At 34.6% G+C, this 16068-nt stretch overlaps 1 protein-coding gene across 26 annotated transcripts in view; it reads left to right on the forward strand.

Moving 5' to 3' along the window:
* OXR1 (oxidation resistance 1) overlaps positions 1-14295 on the forward strand; it is a 382144-nt gene extending 367849 nt beyond the window's left edge. For all 26 annotated transcript variants that reach the window (XM_005563911.5, XM_073999288.1, XM_073999296.1 and 23 more), the window contains 5 exons: positions 715-840; positions 1600-1752; positions 3481-3576; positions 7362-7435; positions 12408-14295. In XM_005563911.5, the coding sequence (XP_005563968.3) occupies positions 715-840; positions 1600-1752; positions 3481-3576; positions 7362-7435; positions 12408-12543 (585 nt within the window). In that variant the 3' untranslated portion in view covers positions 12544-14295. The remainder of the gene's footprint in view (positions 1-714; positions 841-1599; positions 1753-3480; positions 3577-7361; positions 7436-12407) is intronic.
* Positions 14296-16068: the final 1773 nt, after the last annotated feature.

The raw sequence follows: 16068 nt of genomic DNA on the forward strand, positions 1-16068 counted from the left end.
GAATACCAGTGAAATCATTTCCACCAATCAAAAGCATATATTCTTTGTAATGCAACGCAATAATCTAATTTTAAAAATAAATTTATGAACAAATTAACAGTAAAATTTATTGTTTGGTCCAACTAGATGAAAAAAATTAAATGTTTAGAAAGTTAAAAAAATGAAAGCATTTAAAAAAAAGTGGTAACATTTTTCAGTGAAACAAATAAATACATGCACACCTCACAGAAAATAAAGTTATATTTTTTATTCTACTATTCTTTACATTAAAATTTTGGCATCCAGGAAGTTTTGTTAATTATTTTTGACAAATTTTGTGTTTAGCATGAAAAAATTCTATTTTAAATAGCACACATACACACACACACACAGACACAAAGCAAGCCAACTGGCTGACTTTTGCCCTTCAAGGGCTTAATTAAAGATGAATGCAACTATCTTCTTTACACAGAAATATGGGGATTTATCATTCCTACCAGTCCTTCCTCATGTACTGGATGAGAAAACGTCTGTTTATATTGTTATAAAATCTTTTTCTAAATTGGCTACATCATAGATATTAGATATGGGGCATCTTTTGCCCTATAAAATCTTAAGATTAAAGATTTAGACACATTTTCTACAATATAAAGCTTTATTTATCTGAAAAGTCTGATAATTTTGAAAGCATGTCGCAAGTTTACATTAATACACTATCTCTATTTACTTTTTTAGATTACTACAAGGGAAGACATAAATTCAAAGCAGGTTGCTCCAGTGAAAGCAGACCTGGAGTCTGAATCTTTTCGACCAAACCTAAGTGATCCCAGTGAACTTTTACTGCCAGATCAAATTGAAAAGGTATGACATGCTCACATAGGTGCATTTCTGAGTGTGAGTGTGTACCCATGAGAGTAAAACAGCCTCTTTTTAGTTGTTTCTGAAGCAACAGCATTAATGCTATTACTATCCCACTCCAATGAAAAGAAAGAGTAAGCAAAACATGGCAGCTAGTGTTTATTAAGGTGTTAGGAGATTTAGGTAAGCGGACACTAATAGCCAATATTTGTTTTATTGTTGTGTGCTTGTTACTTGCTTTATGTGAATTATTTCATGTAGTTGTTACAACAGTTGTAGAAATTAGATGCTCTTATTATGCACATTTTTTATTAAGTTAAAAAATCAGGAGCATAGAGCGATTAACTTGTTCAGGGTCACACAGGGAGAAGTATTAAAGCTTGATTCCTAACTTGGATAGTCTGTCTCCCTAGCCCATTATTTGAGAGATATTTTAATAATCAAGCTAATAGTCTATCAAGTATTTTTGTTAATTCAATATGGAAGGCAAAAGCAGTAAGTAATCTATGTTTCTTATCTCTGTTCTAATCTGTGTCTGGTTCAGGATGATTCTCTATTTTCCTAATTGACAATTAATATTTTACGCTGAGAAATGTGTAATACTTTTCAATCATCTTAGTATCTTTGAGAATAATAATTTCTACTGTTAATTTATTTTTATAGCCTACATTATATAAGCACCATTAAATTCCAGCTGGCAATAGTATTCTATATAATGAACAACAAGCTATCAAGTAAATACTAACACTTTGTTTTTTAAAGCTTACCAAGCATCTTCCACCAAGAACAATTGGCTATCCATGGACTCTTGTTTATGGTACTGGAAAACATGGCACAAGCTTGAAAACTCTTTATCGAACAATGACAGGTTTAGACACCCCAGTGCTGATGGTGATTAAAGACAGTGATGGACAGGTATGAAACACTAACTGCATAAATCACTTATCCTTTAAGAGCAGTAACAGTAACTTTTAGCATATTTCTTTGATAAACATTACTTTATTAGTACATTTTATTATTTAACTGATAATTACTGGGTTCTTTAAATATGCAAGGCAATGTTGAGTGTTACAGAGGATAGATATGAGCATGATGATTAAGAATTACTGCCTTCAAAGGGATTATAGAGTGGTAGAAAAGAACGTTTGCACATACCAATATCTCTAATGCTGGGAAAACTGGTAGGTTTGTTAGAACCTAGAAAAAGTGAGGAAATAAGAATGAGGTTCATGGGAAAGGTAGAAATTGGCAGAATCTTGAATAATGGGTAAAGTTTTGATTAAAAATAATTGTTTGAAGGTGATAGCCAGAACAAAAGCACAAATAAGAGTAATACTGGTTTGTTCCTCAAACAGCAAGTTCAAGTCAGTTGTAATTGGAAACTAATGAGAAGGTAAAATAGCAATATTAAAACAAAACTCTAGCATTACTAACACCTTTAGTGTTTTATGTGTCAGGAACTTGACTAATCACTTATGCATTATGTTATTTAATCATGAAAGCCCTATGAGATTGATACGGTTATCATCTTTATATTAAAGAATGAGTCAACTGTGACATAAGCTCATCAACTTGTCCAAGTTTACATACCCAAGAAAAAGTATTTGCACCAATGAAAATGAATGAACTGCTGCTACATGCCATGGCGTAGATGAATGTCACAAACATAATATTGAATTAGAAATCAAACACCAAAGAGTAACTTTCTTATGATTTCATTTATAGAAAGTTTTATCAGGGGGCCAAATGAATCTATAGTGGTGTTAGGCTAGTAACTCCTTCAGGTAGGTGAGCCTATTGATGAGAAGAAGCACAAAGAGAGCTTCTAGAACTCGTGGTGTTCTGTTTCTTGGTCTGAATGAATGTTGCATGGGACTTTGCTTTGTGATAATTCTAAACTGAGCTATGCATTTATGTTTTGTGTACTTTTCTATAATATATATATAAAATAACCTTTCAATAAGGAAATATTTTCAAATTTAAGACTATAAAGATAGAATGTCAGGATAGACAGTGACTGTACGGATTATCTGTCAGATTGTCTGCGCTCCCATTTCTGATGTAGAAACTTCAACTCATAACACTGAAATTACTTGGTCAATCTCTTATTCATCAATTTTTTCACTAGGGTACTGTGTGTCTTGTATAAGATCATGCACAGGGTTAAAGGACAAAATAATTCACACATAACACATGCCCTCGTGGAATTTACTGTATAATGATAGAGAAAAAAATAGCATATTTTAAAAGTGATAGAATGTTTCCCTGTAGTGAAGGACTTATTTTATTAAGCACCACAATCCCATAGCATCATGTTATCCATTTCATACATATGTTGTACATATAAGTCCTCCTGAAATGTGTTAACTACTTTAAGATTGTCTATTTAATTACTTTAAATAAAATCCCAAAATTTAAAAACTAGGAAAAAATCTGTTTTTCCGCTGAAAAACCAATATGCTTTATATTTGACAATAATGTAAATTATATAACAGCTAGCCATTTTTCCCTTTTTAAGTATGGTTAGATGAAACTATACCAGATTTATCTTTTTTGCATTTTATTTAAACGTATATGATGAAATAATGCTTACTGAAATAAATTTGTTAGTCATGTCATTGAACATGCCTTTTTTATCCTTAGGTTTTTGGTGCATTAGCATCTGAGCCATTTAAAGTGAGTGATGGCTTTTATGGTACTGGAGAGACCTTTGTTTTTACGTTCTGTCCAGAGTTTGAGGTAAGGACCCCTATTTCAATATTTTGTTTATAAAGAAATGGCATAACATACTGCTCAAAGCAATTTATAGATTCAGTGCTATTCCCATTAAACTACCATTGATATTCTTCACAGAATTAGGAAAAACTATTTTAAAGTTCATATGGAACCCAAAAACAGCCCAAATAGCCAAGAAAATGCTAAGCATAAATAACAAAGCTGGAGGCATCACGTTACCCGACTTCAAAGTGTGCTACAAGGCTACAGTGACCAAAAGAGCATGGTACTGGTATAAGAACAGACACATAGACCGATAGAACAGAATAGAGAACTCAGAAATAAGACCACACACTTGTAACCATCTGATCTTCGACAAACCTGACAAAAATAAGCAATGGGGAAAGGATTCCCTATTTAATAAATGGTGCTAGGAGAACTGGCTAGCTATGTGCAGAAAGTTGAAACTGGACCCCTTCCTTAAACCATATACAAACATTAACTCAAGATGGGCTAAAGACTTAAATGGTAAAACCCAAAATTATAAAAACCCTAGAAGAAAATCTAGGCAATACCATTCAGGACATAGATACGGGCAAAGATTTCATGACAACAATGCCAAAAGCAGTTGCAACACAAGCAAAAATTGACAAATGGTATCTAATTAAAGAGCTTCTGCACAGCAAAAGAAACTATCCTTAGAGTGAACAGACAGCTACAGAATGGGAGAAAATGTTTGCAGTCTATCGTGTGACAAAGGTCTAATATCCAGAATCTACAAGGAACTTAAGTGAATTTGCAAGAAAAAAACACCACTGAAAAGTGGGCGAAGACACTTTTCCAAAGAAGACATACATGCGGCCAACAAACCTATGAAATAAAGCTCAACATCACTGATCATTAGAGAAATGCACATCAAAACCACAATGAGGTACCATCTCACACCAGTCAGAATGGCTATTATTAAAAAGTCAAATAACAACAGATGCTGGCAAGGTTGCAGAGAAAAAGGGAATGTTTTGTTTTGTTGTTGTTGTTGTTGAGATAGAGAGTCTTGCTGTTTCGCCCAGGCTGGAGTGCAATGGCATGATCTCAGCTCACTGCAACCTTTGTCTTCCAGGTTCAAGCAATTCTCCTGCCTCAGCCTCCCAAGTAGCTGGGATTACAGGTGTACACCACCATGCCCAGCTAATTTTTGTATTTTTCGTAGAGACGGGGTTTTGCCATATTGGCCAGGCTGGTCTCAAACTCCTGACCTCAGGTGATCCACATGCCTCGGCCTCCCAGAATAGTGGGATTACGGGTGTGAGCCACCATGCCCAACCGGAAGAGGAATGTTTTTACACTGTTGGTGGGAGTGTAAATTAGTTCAACTGTTGTGGAAGATAGTGTGGCAATTCCTCAAAGACCTAGAGGCAGAAATATCACTTGACCCAGCAATCCCATTACTGGGTATATACCCAAAGGAATATAAGTACTCCTAATATAAAAATACATGCACACAAATGTTCATTGTAGCACTATTCACAATAGCAAAGACATGGAATCAACCTAAATGCCCATCAATGATAGACTAGATAAAGAAAATGTGGTACATATACACCATGGAATACACCATATACACCATGCAAATTAATGCAGGAACAGAAAACCAAACACCACATGTTCTCACTTACAGGAAAGAGCTGAATGATGAGAACACATGGACACATTTCAGGGGAACAACACAGACTTTGTGTCTATTGCAGGGTGAGGGTGCGGGGAGGGAGAGAAGAGCATCAGGAATAATAGTGGATGCTGGGCTTAATACCTAGTTGATGGGATGATCTGTGCAGCAAACCACTATGGCACACATTTACCTATGTAACAAAGCTGCGCATCCTACACGTGTACTCCTGAACTTAAGTTGAAGGAAAAAAAAGAAAGATGGCATAAATGAAAAAAACATGCACTTTCGAGTCATGCACAGTTGCATTTGACCCCTATCTTTGCCTTTTACTCCCTGGTAGCTTAACTTTTCTTTGACCATTTTGAACTTCAACTTTCCTGTAGATAGAATGAGGAATCATAAAATATGACATGGTCATTTAATAATTAAATGAGGATCATTTATATATAATACTTGGGATGGCACCAGACACAAATTATGGACTTAGTAAAGAATATACATTATCATTACTATTCTGTTTATAAATTGTCATTGTGAAATTTCCAGAAACATTTAATGACTAAGCTTAATGATGTAAGTCATGAAAGTATAAAAAATAAATTATTTGGATTTAAATAAAAAGTTATTAACTGGTTTCTTTTTCTTTACCTGTGTGGCTTTACTGTGCCTTGACTAACATAGATGGGGAATACATTCTTATGCTAATAAAATCTAAAATATAAAGATATAAATGAATTTTAGTGAATGTGTGACTATTCTTAAAACGTTGAGTGCAATATTAGTATCTCGGGCACATTGGAGTGTGGCACGTAAAACCTTCATTTTAATCTCAAGAAAAGGAATCAACACCATTGGTTATAAAAATAAATGAACAAAATAGGAACGATTTGGTTACACAATAAAAAGTCTTTTAGCAAATTTGTACTTAACTAGGTCACCAGAATAACCAATGCTTTTGATTCCTTCCATAAAATATATCAACTGATAGCAACAACTAATTGAAAGCTTGTAGTTATTACAGATTTTCTAAGCATCAGTAGTGCCTATTCTCACACTTTTTATGTTACTGCTACCTGATAAGTGTAATAATGTAGTCAATTAAATGTTACATAACTATGAAAAACAAGTGTTAAAGTTTTATTGAAAACTGTAGTGAACACATTTGAAAAACTTGATAAAGGTAAGTTGCTAGAAATTGCTACTATGATAGGTTTAGGTAAAACACCCATAAACTGTTAGAAAAAGATATTTAAGAGTATTAATGTCTAGTTTGCTTTTGGATTTCTCAAATGATTTTAAGTTCTCACTGTTTAAAGAAGTTGAAACTGGAAATCATAAATACCCATTATGGGCGTGGTTTATTTAAGAACTATGATCATTAAATATATATCCAAAGTAAAGGCCTTGGCCCTATGTTAAAATATTATCAAATTAACATACATTTATGTTTAATGGTAAAAGTTAATGCATTTGTGTCTGATTTTTTTTCAACTCATTTACTTCTTTCTTCAGTTTTTTCTTTTTTTTTTTTTTTTTTTTTTTTTTTTGAGACGGAGTCTCACTCTGTGGCCCAGGCTGGAGTGCAGTGGCTGGATCTCAGCTCACTGCAAGCTCCGCCTCCTGGGTTTACGCCATTCTCCTGCCTCAGCCTCCCGAGTAGCTGGGACTACAGGCGCCCGCCACCACGCCCAGCTAGTTTTTTGTTTTTTTAGTAGAGACGGGGTTTCACCATGTTAGCCAGCATGGTCTTGATCTCCTGACCTCGTGATCCGCCCGTCTCGGCCTCCCAAAGTGCTGGGATTACAGGCTTGAGCCACCGCGCCCGGCCCTTTCTTCAGTTTTTTCTATTTACCATCCAACTCTTGGTGTCTGTAAGTCAGGAGAAAGAAGTGTGTGTGAAAAGTTAACAAAATTTGAGAAATTGGAATTGAAAGTTAAGTGATAGAGTGTGTGCTTTCAAATTTAGTCATATAAACACTGAAACCCAAACCACCAGAGCCTTCTGTGCCAAGCTTTTTGTGGTGTTCTTATTCCTATACTGTCAATCTTGGCTTTGTTAACTCTTTTGAGTTTTGGAGAACTAACTCTGTATAATAACTATTTCATCTATATATTTAAAGCTCTTTTTAAATTTATATAGGTCTTTAAGTGGACAGGAGATAATATGTTTTTTATCAAAGGAGACATGGATTCACTAGCTTTCGGTGGTGGAGGGTAAGTCTCTTGGACATTTCATTATGAGATTTTTGAAGAATTTTAAAATGCATTTGGATTAGTTATAAATTCAGTCATCTTTAGAAAGTTTTGACATTAGAATTCAAATTTATATATTATGAAAATGAAAGTATATTTGCAAGAAGGTGCTCAAGTGTAGTTATTGAAACTATTGGTAGAGTATTTGTTTCTTCGTTTTAAAATACTGTTCAGTTTATTCACTGTTTATTAAGACCCATCTTTTTCTTTAGAGCATAGTGGCTCTTTGATAATTTAAAGGGAAATATCTCAGTACCTTTGAACTTCTCTAATTTTTAAATAACTGTGATGGAATATTACTGTATTTCTCCCAATGCATAGAAGAAGTCCAATTGTTTTCATGTTATTCTACTCTGGAGACCATTTGGAATGATATTTTAGGCAATAATAGAAATGGATATTTCTGTAGAAAATTGTAGGGACCCCTCAAGTTTTCAGGGGTTTTTTGCTTGCTTGTTTTTAACAATTATGAATCAGACAATAATATGATTTTTTTGGCATTGCAAGTGCTGTGAGGAACTTTGTTTTTCATTTGGTATCCCAGCCTCCTTTAATCTTGACAGTGTTGGGAGGTAGGCTGCTCTGGTCCCACCTAGCCTGGGCTTAGCAAGCATCAACTCCTTCCTTTGGTATTTCTGTCTTTCATTATTAGACATGGGTATGCTAAATAATTTTCAGACTTGTAAAAGTGTTACAATATTTGTACCCCACAGTTGAGGATACATAATGATAATTTATTCAGACCACCAAAGAATATTCATCATCCCGGGTTATTCTATTATTAACAAATTTTCTTACAACTTCTCTATAAGTAGGTGTGGGGGATATAATTAGGGCGATTAAAAAGTGATCATGGTTATTGTAGACTTCTCTGTTAGTTTTAGCTGTTGAACTCAGCATATATTTACATGGTCCAATTATACTTTTTGAGGGGGTATCTATCATTCAGCCCTCCCCAAAACAGTAGTCTTACATGTGATTCTGTTAGCTCTCCAAGAGGTCCACTCAAGCTAGTGGCTTATAATTTCAAGATTTTATGGGTGCTTTAAGTCTTCAAAAATGACATACACAATGCCATTAGATGTCTGCTGGAACTAGATTTTATTGTACAACATGATTTCACCAAGCTAAAGTAATCATTGGGTTATTTGATAATAAATTAATATAAGTTTTCAGTGTTGGAAAGAGAGTACAGCTTCAGAAAGCAGAAACTACAGGGAGTTAATATTCCCGAATTCCAAAGGAAAGGCACCCCAAAAGAAAAATAATGATGTAGTGGACTTAATGTAGGCTTAGGAGTCCAATAGACCTGATTCAGATTCTCACTTCAACTTATGCTATATGTGGTATCTTGAGCAAACTCCCTAACAAATCTAAACTTTCCTTAGCTATAAATTGGAGATTAAATCAGTTTTACAGGGAGATTATAAGGAATTCACAAGGATATGATTTTTGTGCAAATCCTAGTATAGTATCTAGCATATAGTAAGTACTCAATAACTGATAACCACCTAAACTGATAGCCACCTTTACTTACTTTCTTTCATCCAACATGATCTGTTCCCTTCTGATACCAGGAAGAATTCTGCCTGCAGTATCTTTGGCTGCATGAGCTGTAAGACATTAATTAAAGATTTAGAACACTGCTTTTATTCCTTCTACTTCCTTAGCCATTCTCTTTTCAGAAAGTCATATGAATCATCTTTGAAAGCATTGCTCATATAAAAATACACTTTCTGGCTTTCCAGGTGTTTCACCTGGGACAGATCTGTCTTAAATACATTTACTTAAATATTTGGATATCACATACCCTTCTGAAATGCTGATGAAATGCAGAGACATCCATTGTCCTAAAATGAATATACAAATTAAATTTTATATGTGATATTAAGAAATTGACAAAAATATTGAAAGCTTCTACTCAGGGCTTCAGAAAGTTCAGGTTACCTTGGAAAAAACTATTCATACTTGGTAATAAAACTTATTGCAGCATCAGTGACATTCATGAATCTTGAAGGTCAATTTTGAGGTACTTCTTAGATGTCATCTGAGATTACAACTAAATGTCTAATCTTTTATTAACCCTTTCATATTTAGCAAAATAAGGTTTTTGTGAGGAAGTCTGACCCTTTCATATTCTCCTTTCTAATAGGTTGGCTGTGATAGTCTATTCGCACTTTAAAAGGCTCATGGATTCAGATATCTCTTTAAAAAGCATGTTGTTGCCAGTAGTGTTAGAGCCTCTAGAAGTCTATTGTCATAAGACCATAAACTTTTTAATTCAAATGCAGTTTCTAATTTATCTTTGTGTTTTCCAGTACCAATGTCTGAAACATGATAAATGTGTATTTAAAGTTAAACAAATTAGTCAAATATGAATTTCAATTTGAACCTTAACAAGTGATGGCTTCCTCATGGGGCAGGGGGCATTTTCAGGACCATCTAGTTTTTGCAGTGCTTCCGTATCACAAACTCTGGATTGTTATGATTTTCAAGGTGATCTTGCATCTTAGCAAAGTCCCATTTTTATTTACAGAAGAGGTTCATAAGAACCACATCACTGGTTATCCCATTACAGTTTTTTGTACTGTCAACTCTCTTCTTGAATGACACAGGATGATCTCTTCACCTGGTTGTTGTGAATTACTATACTGATCCGTCTTTTCTGTTTTGTTGTGAAGTACCAACTCTTTTTTTTTTTTTTTTTTTTTTTTTTTTTTTGAGAGAGAGAGTTTCACTCTTGTCGCCCAGGCTGAAGTGCAATGGCACAATCTTGGCTCACTGCAACCTCTGCCTCTCAAGTTCAAGTGATTCTCCTGCCTCAGCCTCCCAAGCAGCTGGAATTACAGGCACTCACCACCATGCCCAGCTAATTTTTGTATTTTTAGTAGAGACAGGGTTTTGCCACGTTGGCCAGGCTGGTCGCAAACTACTGACCTCAGGTGATCCCCCTGCCTCAGCCTCCCAAAATGCTGGGAATACAGGCATGAGGCATTGCACTTGGCCCCAACTCTTAAAGGAACCATTCTACGTGGTCACTGTAGCCACCCTTCTCTACTTAGAAACATATCTCTGTACTTAAAATTTATATATGTAATTAATATACATTATATATTTGATGCTGTTTTTTATTACAGAGTATAAACAAATAGTTCCTTTCTTTCATTCTAAGATAGTGTTAAAAATAGGTCAGTTCCAGGCCAGGCACAGTGGCTCATGCCTGTAATCCCAGCGCTTTGGGAGGCTAAGGCAGGCGCATCACAAGGTCAGGAGATCGAGACCATCCTGGCTAACACAGTGAAACCCTGTCTCTTCTAAAAAATAGAAAAAATTAGCCAAGGGTGGTGGTGGGCGCCTGTAGTCCCAGCTACTCAGGAGGCTGAGGCAGGAAAATGGCGTGAACCCAGAAGGCGGAGCTTGCAGTGAGCAGAGATCGCGCCACTGCACTCTAGCCTGGGCAACAGAGCGAGACTCTGTCTCGGAAAAAAAAAAAAAAATAGGTGAGTTCCTCTCCCACATAAGTCAGTTAACTCTGTGATGCCATGTGACTCCTGATGGCAAGCCTGAAGGTCAGAAGGTATTATAGCCATCCAAATTATAGAGTTGTGTAAGTCTTTACAGATTACCTAATATGCTTTTCTTTTTTTGTGTTTTTATGTAATTGACAAACTCTACCCCAGAGAGGTTAAGTGACTTAACTAAGTTTGACATAAGTTGTGGCCACTGAGTTGACAGACAAGTCTTAATCCCAGACCAGTTTTTTTTCTTTCACTGAAATATAACCGCACATATTTTTTTAAAAACCCTCTTCCTCCTAAACTCTGGCTCCAGTCTGCTGACTTGATATCCTAGTTTAGATTTAGAGAATCCCAAGGGAAAACTCTCTGGCTATTATGTTAATTATTAGTCTTTGCTCCCTCTCCTCTTCTATTAGGTGGGGAAACATTTTCTAGAGAGTAGAAAAAAGTCCTCTCATAACCTGGTTTTTTCCCCTCCAGGTTATGTATTAGATAATTAGATAAATTGGACCTTATAATCTATCTGTTAAGTTCCTATTATACGTAGAATATATCTTGGTTCTTCTGCTTGAATCTCAGCATCACATATTTGTCCATTTAAAGTCCTTTCAAACTGAGCTCTTTTGCAAACAGCTTCCTGTGCAGGAAACCAGAGTTAATTACTAGGTCCTTAAAATGAATCCCCAAATTTTATTTTAGATGATACTGAGTTTTTGTGCCTTTGAGAAAGTCGTGTTAAATATGTTAAAACCATACAAAAAAGATAAACACACACATACACACACACACAAAAAAACATACTAAAAAAAATGCCCAGAGAAAAACTCGTAATACCAGGCAAAAAATCACAGAGTAGTACCTGTCTCAAAAGCTAATCCTTCATGAAGTTGATGTTAGAGGACACTGTTCCTTGGTCTGTATCATAAATATTTTTTTTTTCTTTTTTTTTTTTTTGGATGGAGTTTTACTCTTGTCGCCCAGGCTGGAGTGCAATGGTGCAATCTCGGCTCACCGCAACCTCTGCCTCCTGGGTTCAAGTGCTTCTCCTGCCTCAGCCTCCTGAGTAGCTGGGATTATAGGCATGTGCCAGTGCAGCTGGCTAATATTTTTGTAATTTTTAGTAGAGACGGGGTTTCTCCATGTTGGTCAGGCTGGTCTTGAACTCCCGACCTCAGGTGATCCATTGGACTTGGCCTCCCAAAGTGCTGTGATTACAGGCGTGAGCCACCGCTCCAGGCCCATAAATAATTTTTTAATGGAATGGGAGTAAAACAAAATTGTGTCAGTGTTGAAAGGATTTGGGAAGCATTTGAGAAAATTAGTAATTTTAGGGTTGTTAGGTATTCAAAGTCTCATTTAAATTGTTTTACAACTTAGGGCATAAATATTAACAGATTATTATTTATGTATTGCAGAGGAGAATTTGCTCTTTGGCTTGATGGAGATCTCTACCATGGAAGAAGCCATTCTTGTAAAACGTTTGGGAATCGTACACTTTCTAAGAAGGAAGATTTCTTTATCCAAGATATTGAAATCTGGGCTTTTGAATAAATACAATGCTCTCTGTCTTAGCAGGAGAATGGCCCAAACCTGACATGGACAAGCATTGTTTGGAAAGTTCAAGAAGCAATACAGTGTAACATGTCACTTGTGCTTTAAAATTAGTCTGTATCACCATTTATTACAAGTATAATTTTGGAGTTTATTTTTCAAATCATGTTCTTGTCCCAGAGTTCTTTAGGTTAACACTATGGACTGCGTCCATGTACTAGTATAACAGCTTGGGTTTGTTAGAATTTGGGCAACATTTTGATTATAATGACAACTTCATTTTCACATGTTATCTCAGTTCCCTAATAGGATGGTGCTCTTTTGTTGAACCTGTATTGATTTATTTATTTTTTAACTATATTGATTCTTTTACTAGAACAGTCTAATTGGGGCATTGAGGAAGTGAAGACTAGATACTTCTGTATCTGTGAAGTTGCCACAGGTAACATTTGGACATGTTCATCTTATTCTTATGAAGGAAAAATCACATGCCAAAATAGTACATACTTCATAGACCACTGAGTTCTAGTTTTTATTCACACTACAACATTCTCTGTAACAATGTTGCAGGTAGTTTCAATTTCCTTTTAAGAAAAATGAAATTTGAGGAGAATTTTGATTGTAATAGATGACAATACACATGATCTGCAGGTTTGGGCGTATGCTTTCATCATTAAATTATCTTATAAAGTTACAAATCACAAAGGAGAATGAGAACTTAATGATTCTATTGGATTTAATATATTAAGCAAGAAAACATACTATTTACATATGTGTAGCTTAGTAAGGCATTATCATAAGTACAAAAACTATGAAACAGATGCATTTTTCCTCAACATACTGTGTCAGGTATATACTGTTTTATAATTTGGTTGTTTTAGCCTTGTTGCACACCAACTCCCAAAATATAGGTTACTCTTGTTCAAAAGCAAAAAAAAAAAGTGTGATTTTCTTTGAGTGGTATATGTTATTAATTACCATTAGCATTTGCTCTTATAAAGGGCAATGATTATAGTAGACAATATTGTAACTCAGTAGACTTGTTGAATATGCAAACTTACTGTCAAGTGACCTCAAAAAAAATGAAAAGATAGAATACACTAGTAGTTCTTATCCTCTTTTGTAGTAAACCAATAATAGCCATTGTGGCAATAATTCATCAGTTAATTTTAAAGCTTCATGTTATGCAAAAAAGAATCCTGCTGTTATACATGTGACAGTGACTTTGTGCTGAAATTTCAGCTATTCCAGATAAACATTGTATATCTTGTAAATTAATGTTTAAAGGTAGTTTTGTTCTTATAGAAAGTGTTGATTGCCGGGTTGCTTATAGCACTTTAAGTTATTCTAAAAATGAAATTATAAGCCAAATATTGGCTTAAGTAGATTTAGTTGTATAGCACTTAGATATTTAGTTCTTTTGAAAGTTTAGATAATTATTTAAAGAAAGCATAATGCTAATGGAAAAGAAAATCTGATGTTCTATTATAATATGCTATTGCTGAATATGAATAGAAATACAGGGCATCATTTCCTCGTCTCATTATAAGTTAGTAACAATATATAGATTAAATGTTTACAATATAGGGAATTGTAAATAAATATATCAGTTTTTTTCCCTTTGGTCTTCCACAGCAGTATTATTGTCTTTGTGGAGTTGACTAATCATAATAAAAACATCCTGTAATGGATTTCAACTAAAATAAGGTCATAGTGGCATATACCAAATAAAATCAAATACAGAAATACAAATGAGTTTGGATTTATTGAATACTCATTTTCTTAGCAAGTCTTTGTTTGATTAAGCCTACTACTATCCCTTTTTTTTTTTTTTTTTTTTTTTTTAATGCTTCTAATAGCTTACATTGTGGTGGTGGTCATGGTGTTAGGAGTAATAGTGATGGGAGGATGCATTCAATTAGAGGGAGCATTACATTTTTTAAAATGGAGATGGGAGAAGGCACTTGACACATGGGAAAGTGCAAGTTATTTGATATTTTTAAAGTACATTGTTTTCATTTTGAGTGGAGAATGCGTAACAAGCTAAGCCTCTTGTCATAAACAGTTTTGTGTGTGCAGTGCCAAGAAATTTTGATATTTTGTATCCCATACGTTCAGTTAACATTTGAGAGGAGGAGTGACATGATCAGGTGTATACTTTAGGAAAATATCTGTGAAAAGTAGATGAGTAGAGGGAAAAACTAGAGACAAAGGGAAAGCGAGCCTTTTATAAAGTCCAGAAAAAAATGATTAGGCCCGAATAAGAATAGTGGTAATGGGAGTAAGGAAGCATAGATTTGGAAAGGATTTATCAGTTAGGATGAACAGGAGTTGATTATTGATTGGATGTCAGAAAAAAGGATAGCTCTCAGGATTTTGGTTTAGGAGTTTAGATGTATTATTTATCAAGATGGGCAAGGTACATAGAAGAAAAACATACAGCAGGTAGCAAAATGAAGTTAGTCATGGACTTTATTAGAGTATGATGTGAGATACAGGAGGATAAACTTTTTGGGGGTAGGACATTTTATATATCCTGAAAGGTGAACTTTAAAAGTCAACAAAAAACAAACTCTTTCACTTTTTATATGCAAACAAATATGAAATTTATGTATTACCATTTGTAATACCATTGAAAATACCAGCTATATAACAAAGTGAAGACCCAAATAGGAAGGATATACCATTTTCATTATTGGCAGACAATATTGATTAAAAGATAGCAGTTCTCTTAAATTATATTGACAGTGAAAATCTCACCCAGGCTTATTTTTTTTGGAAATTAAACTGATTGTACAGTTGATATGGAAATGTAAAATCAAAGAATAGCTAAGGCATCATGGAGGAATTGAGTATCTGGTCTTCAGTACCAGATAATCATGATTTATTAGAAAGCTGAGTAAGAAAGACAATGTATTGGTCAAAAGTTAGAAAGACACTGATTTCTAAAAAAGGTGATACTACTGACTGCTCAGTAGAGAAGACAGTCTATTCAATAAAAGATGGTGGATTAATTGCATATCTGTATGGAACAAAAAGTCTTGACTCATCTCACACCACAAACAATTACAGATTGAAAAATAATTGTGAAAAGTAAAACAATAAAGATATTAAATTATATAGGATAATATTTTCATGACATTAGGGTAAGCATATATTTCTTTAATGAGACACAAAAAGCACTAAATATAAAGGAAAAAAAATAAAGTATGCTACATTAAAACTTTAAGCACTTCATCAAAAGACATTAAAAGTAAGAAGGTGCCCAGTAAGAGTGAAAGCTGTTGTTTTCTCCAACTTTTATTTTTGGTTTGGGGGTACATGTGAAGGTTTGTTACATAGGTAGACATGTGTCACAGGGGTTTGTTATACATACTATTTCATCACCCAGGTATTAAGCTTAGTACCCAACAGTTATCTTTTCTGTTACTCGCCATCCTCCCACACCCCTACTCCAGCAGACCCTTGTGTCTGTTGTTTCCTTCCATGTGTTCATAAGTCCTCATCACTTGACTACACTTATAA

The sequence above is a fragment of the Macaca fascicularis genome, chromosome 8 (assembly GCF_037993035.2).
Source record: "Macaca fascicularis isolate 582-1 chromosome 8, T2T-MFA8v1.1".
Lineage (NCBI taxonomy): Eukaryota > Metazoa > Chordata > Mammalia > Primates > Cercopithecidae > Macaca > Macaca fascicularis.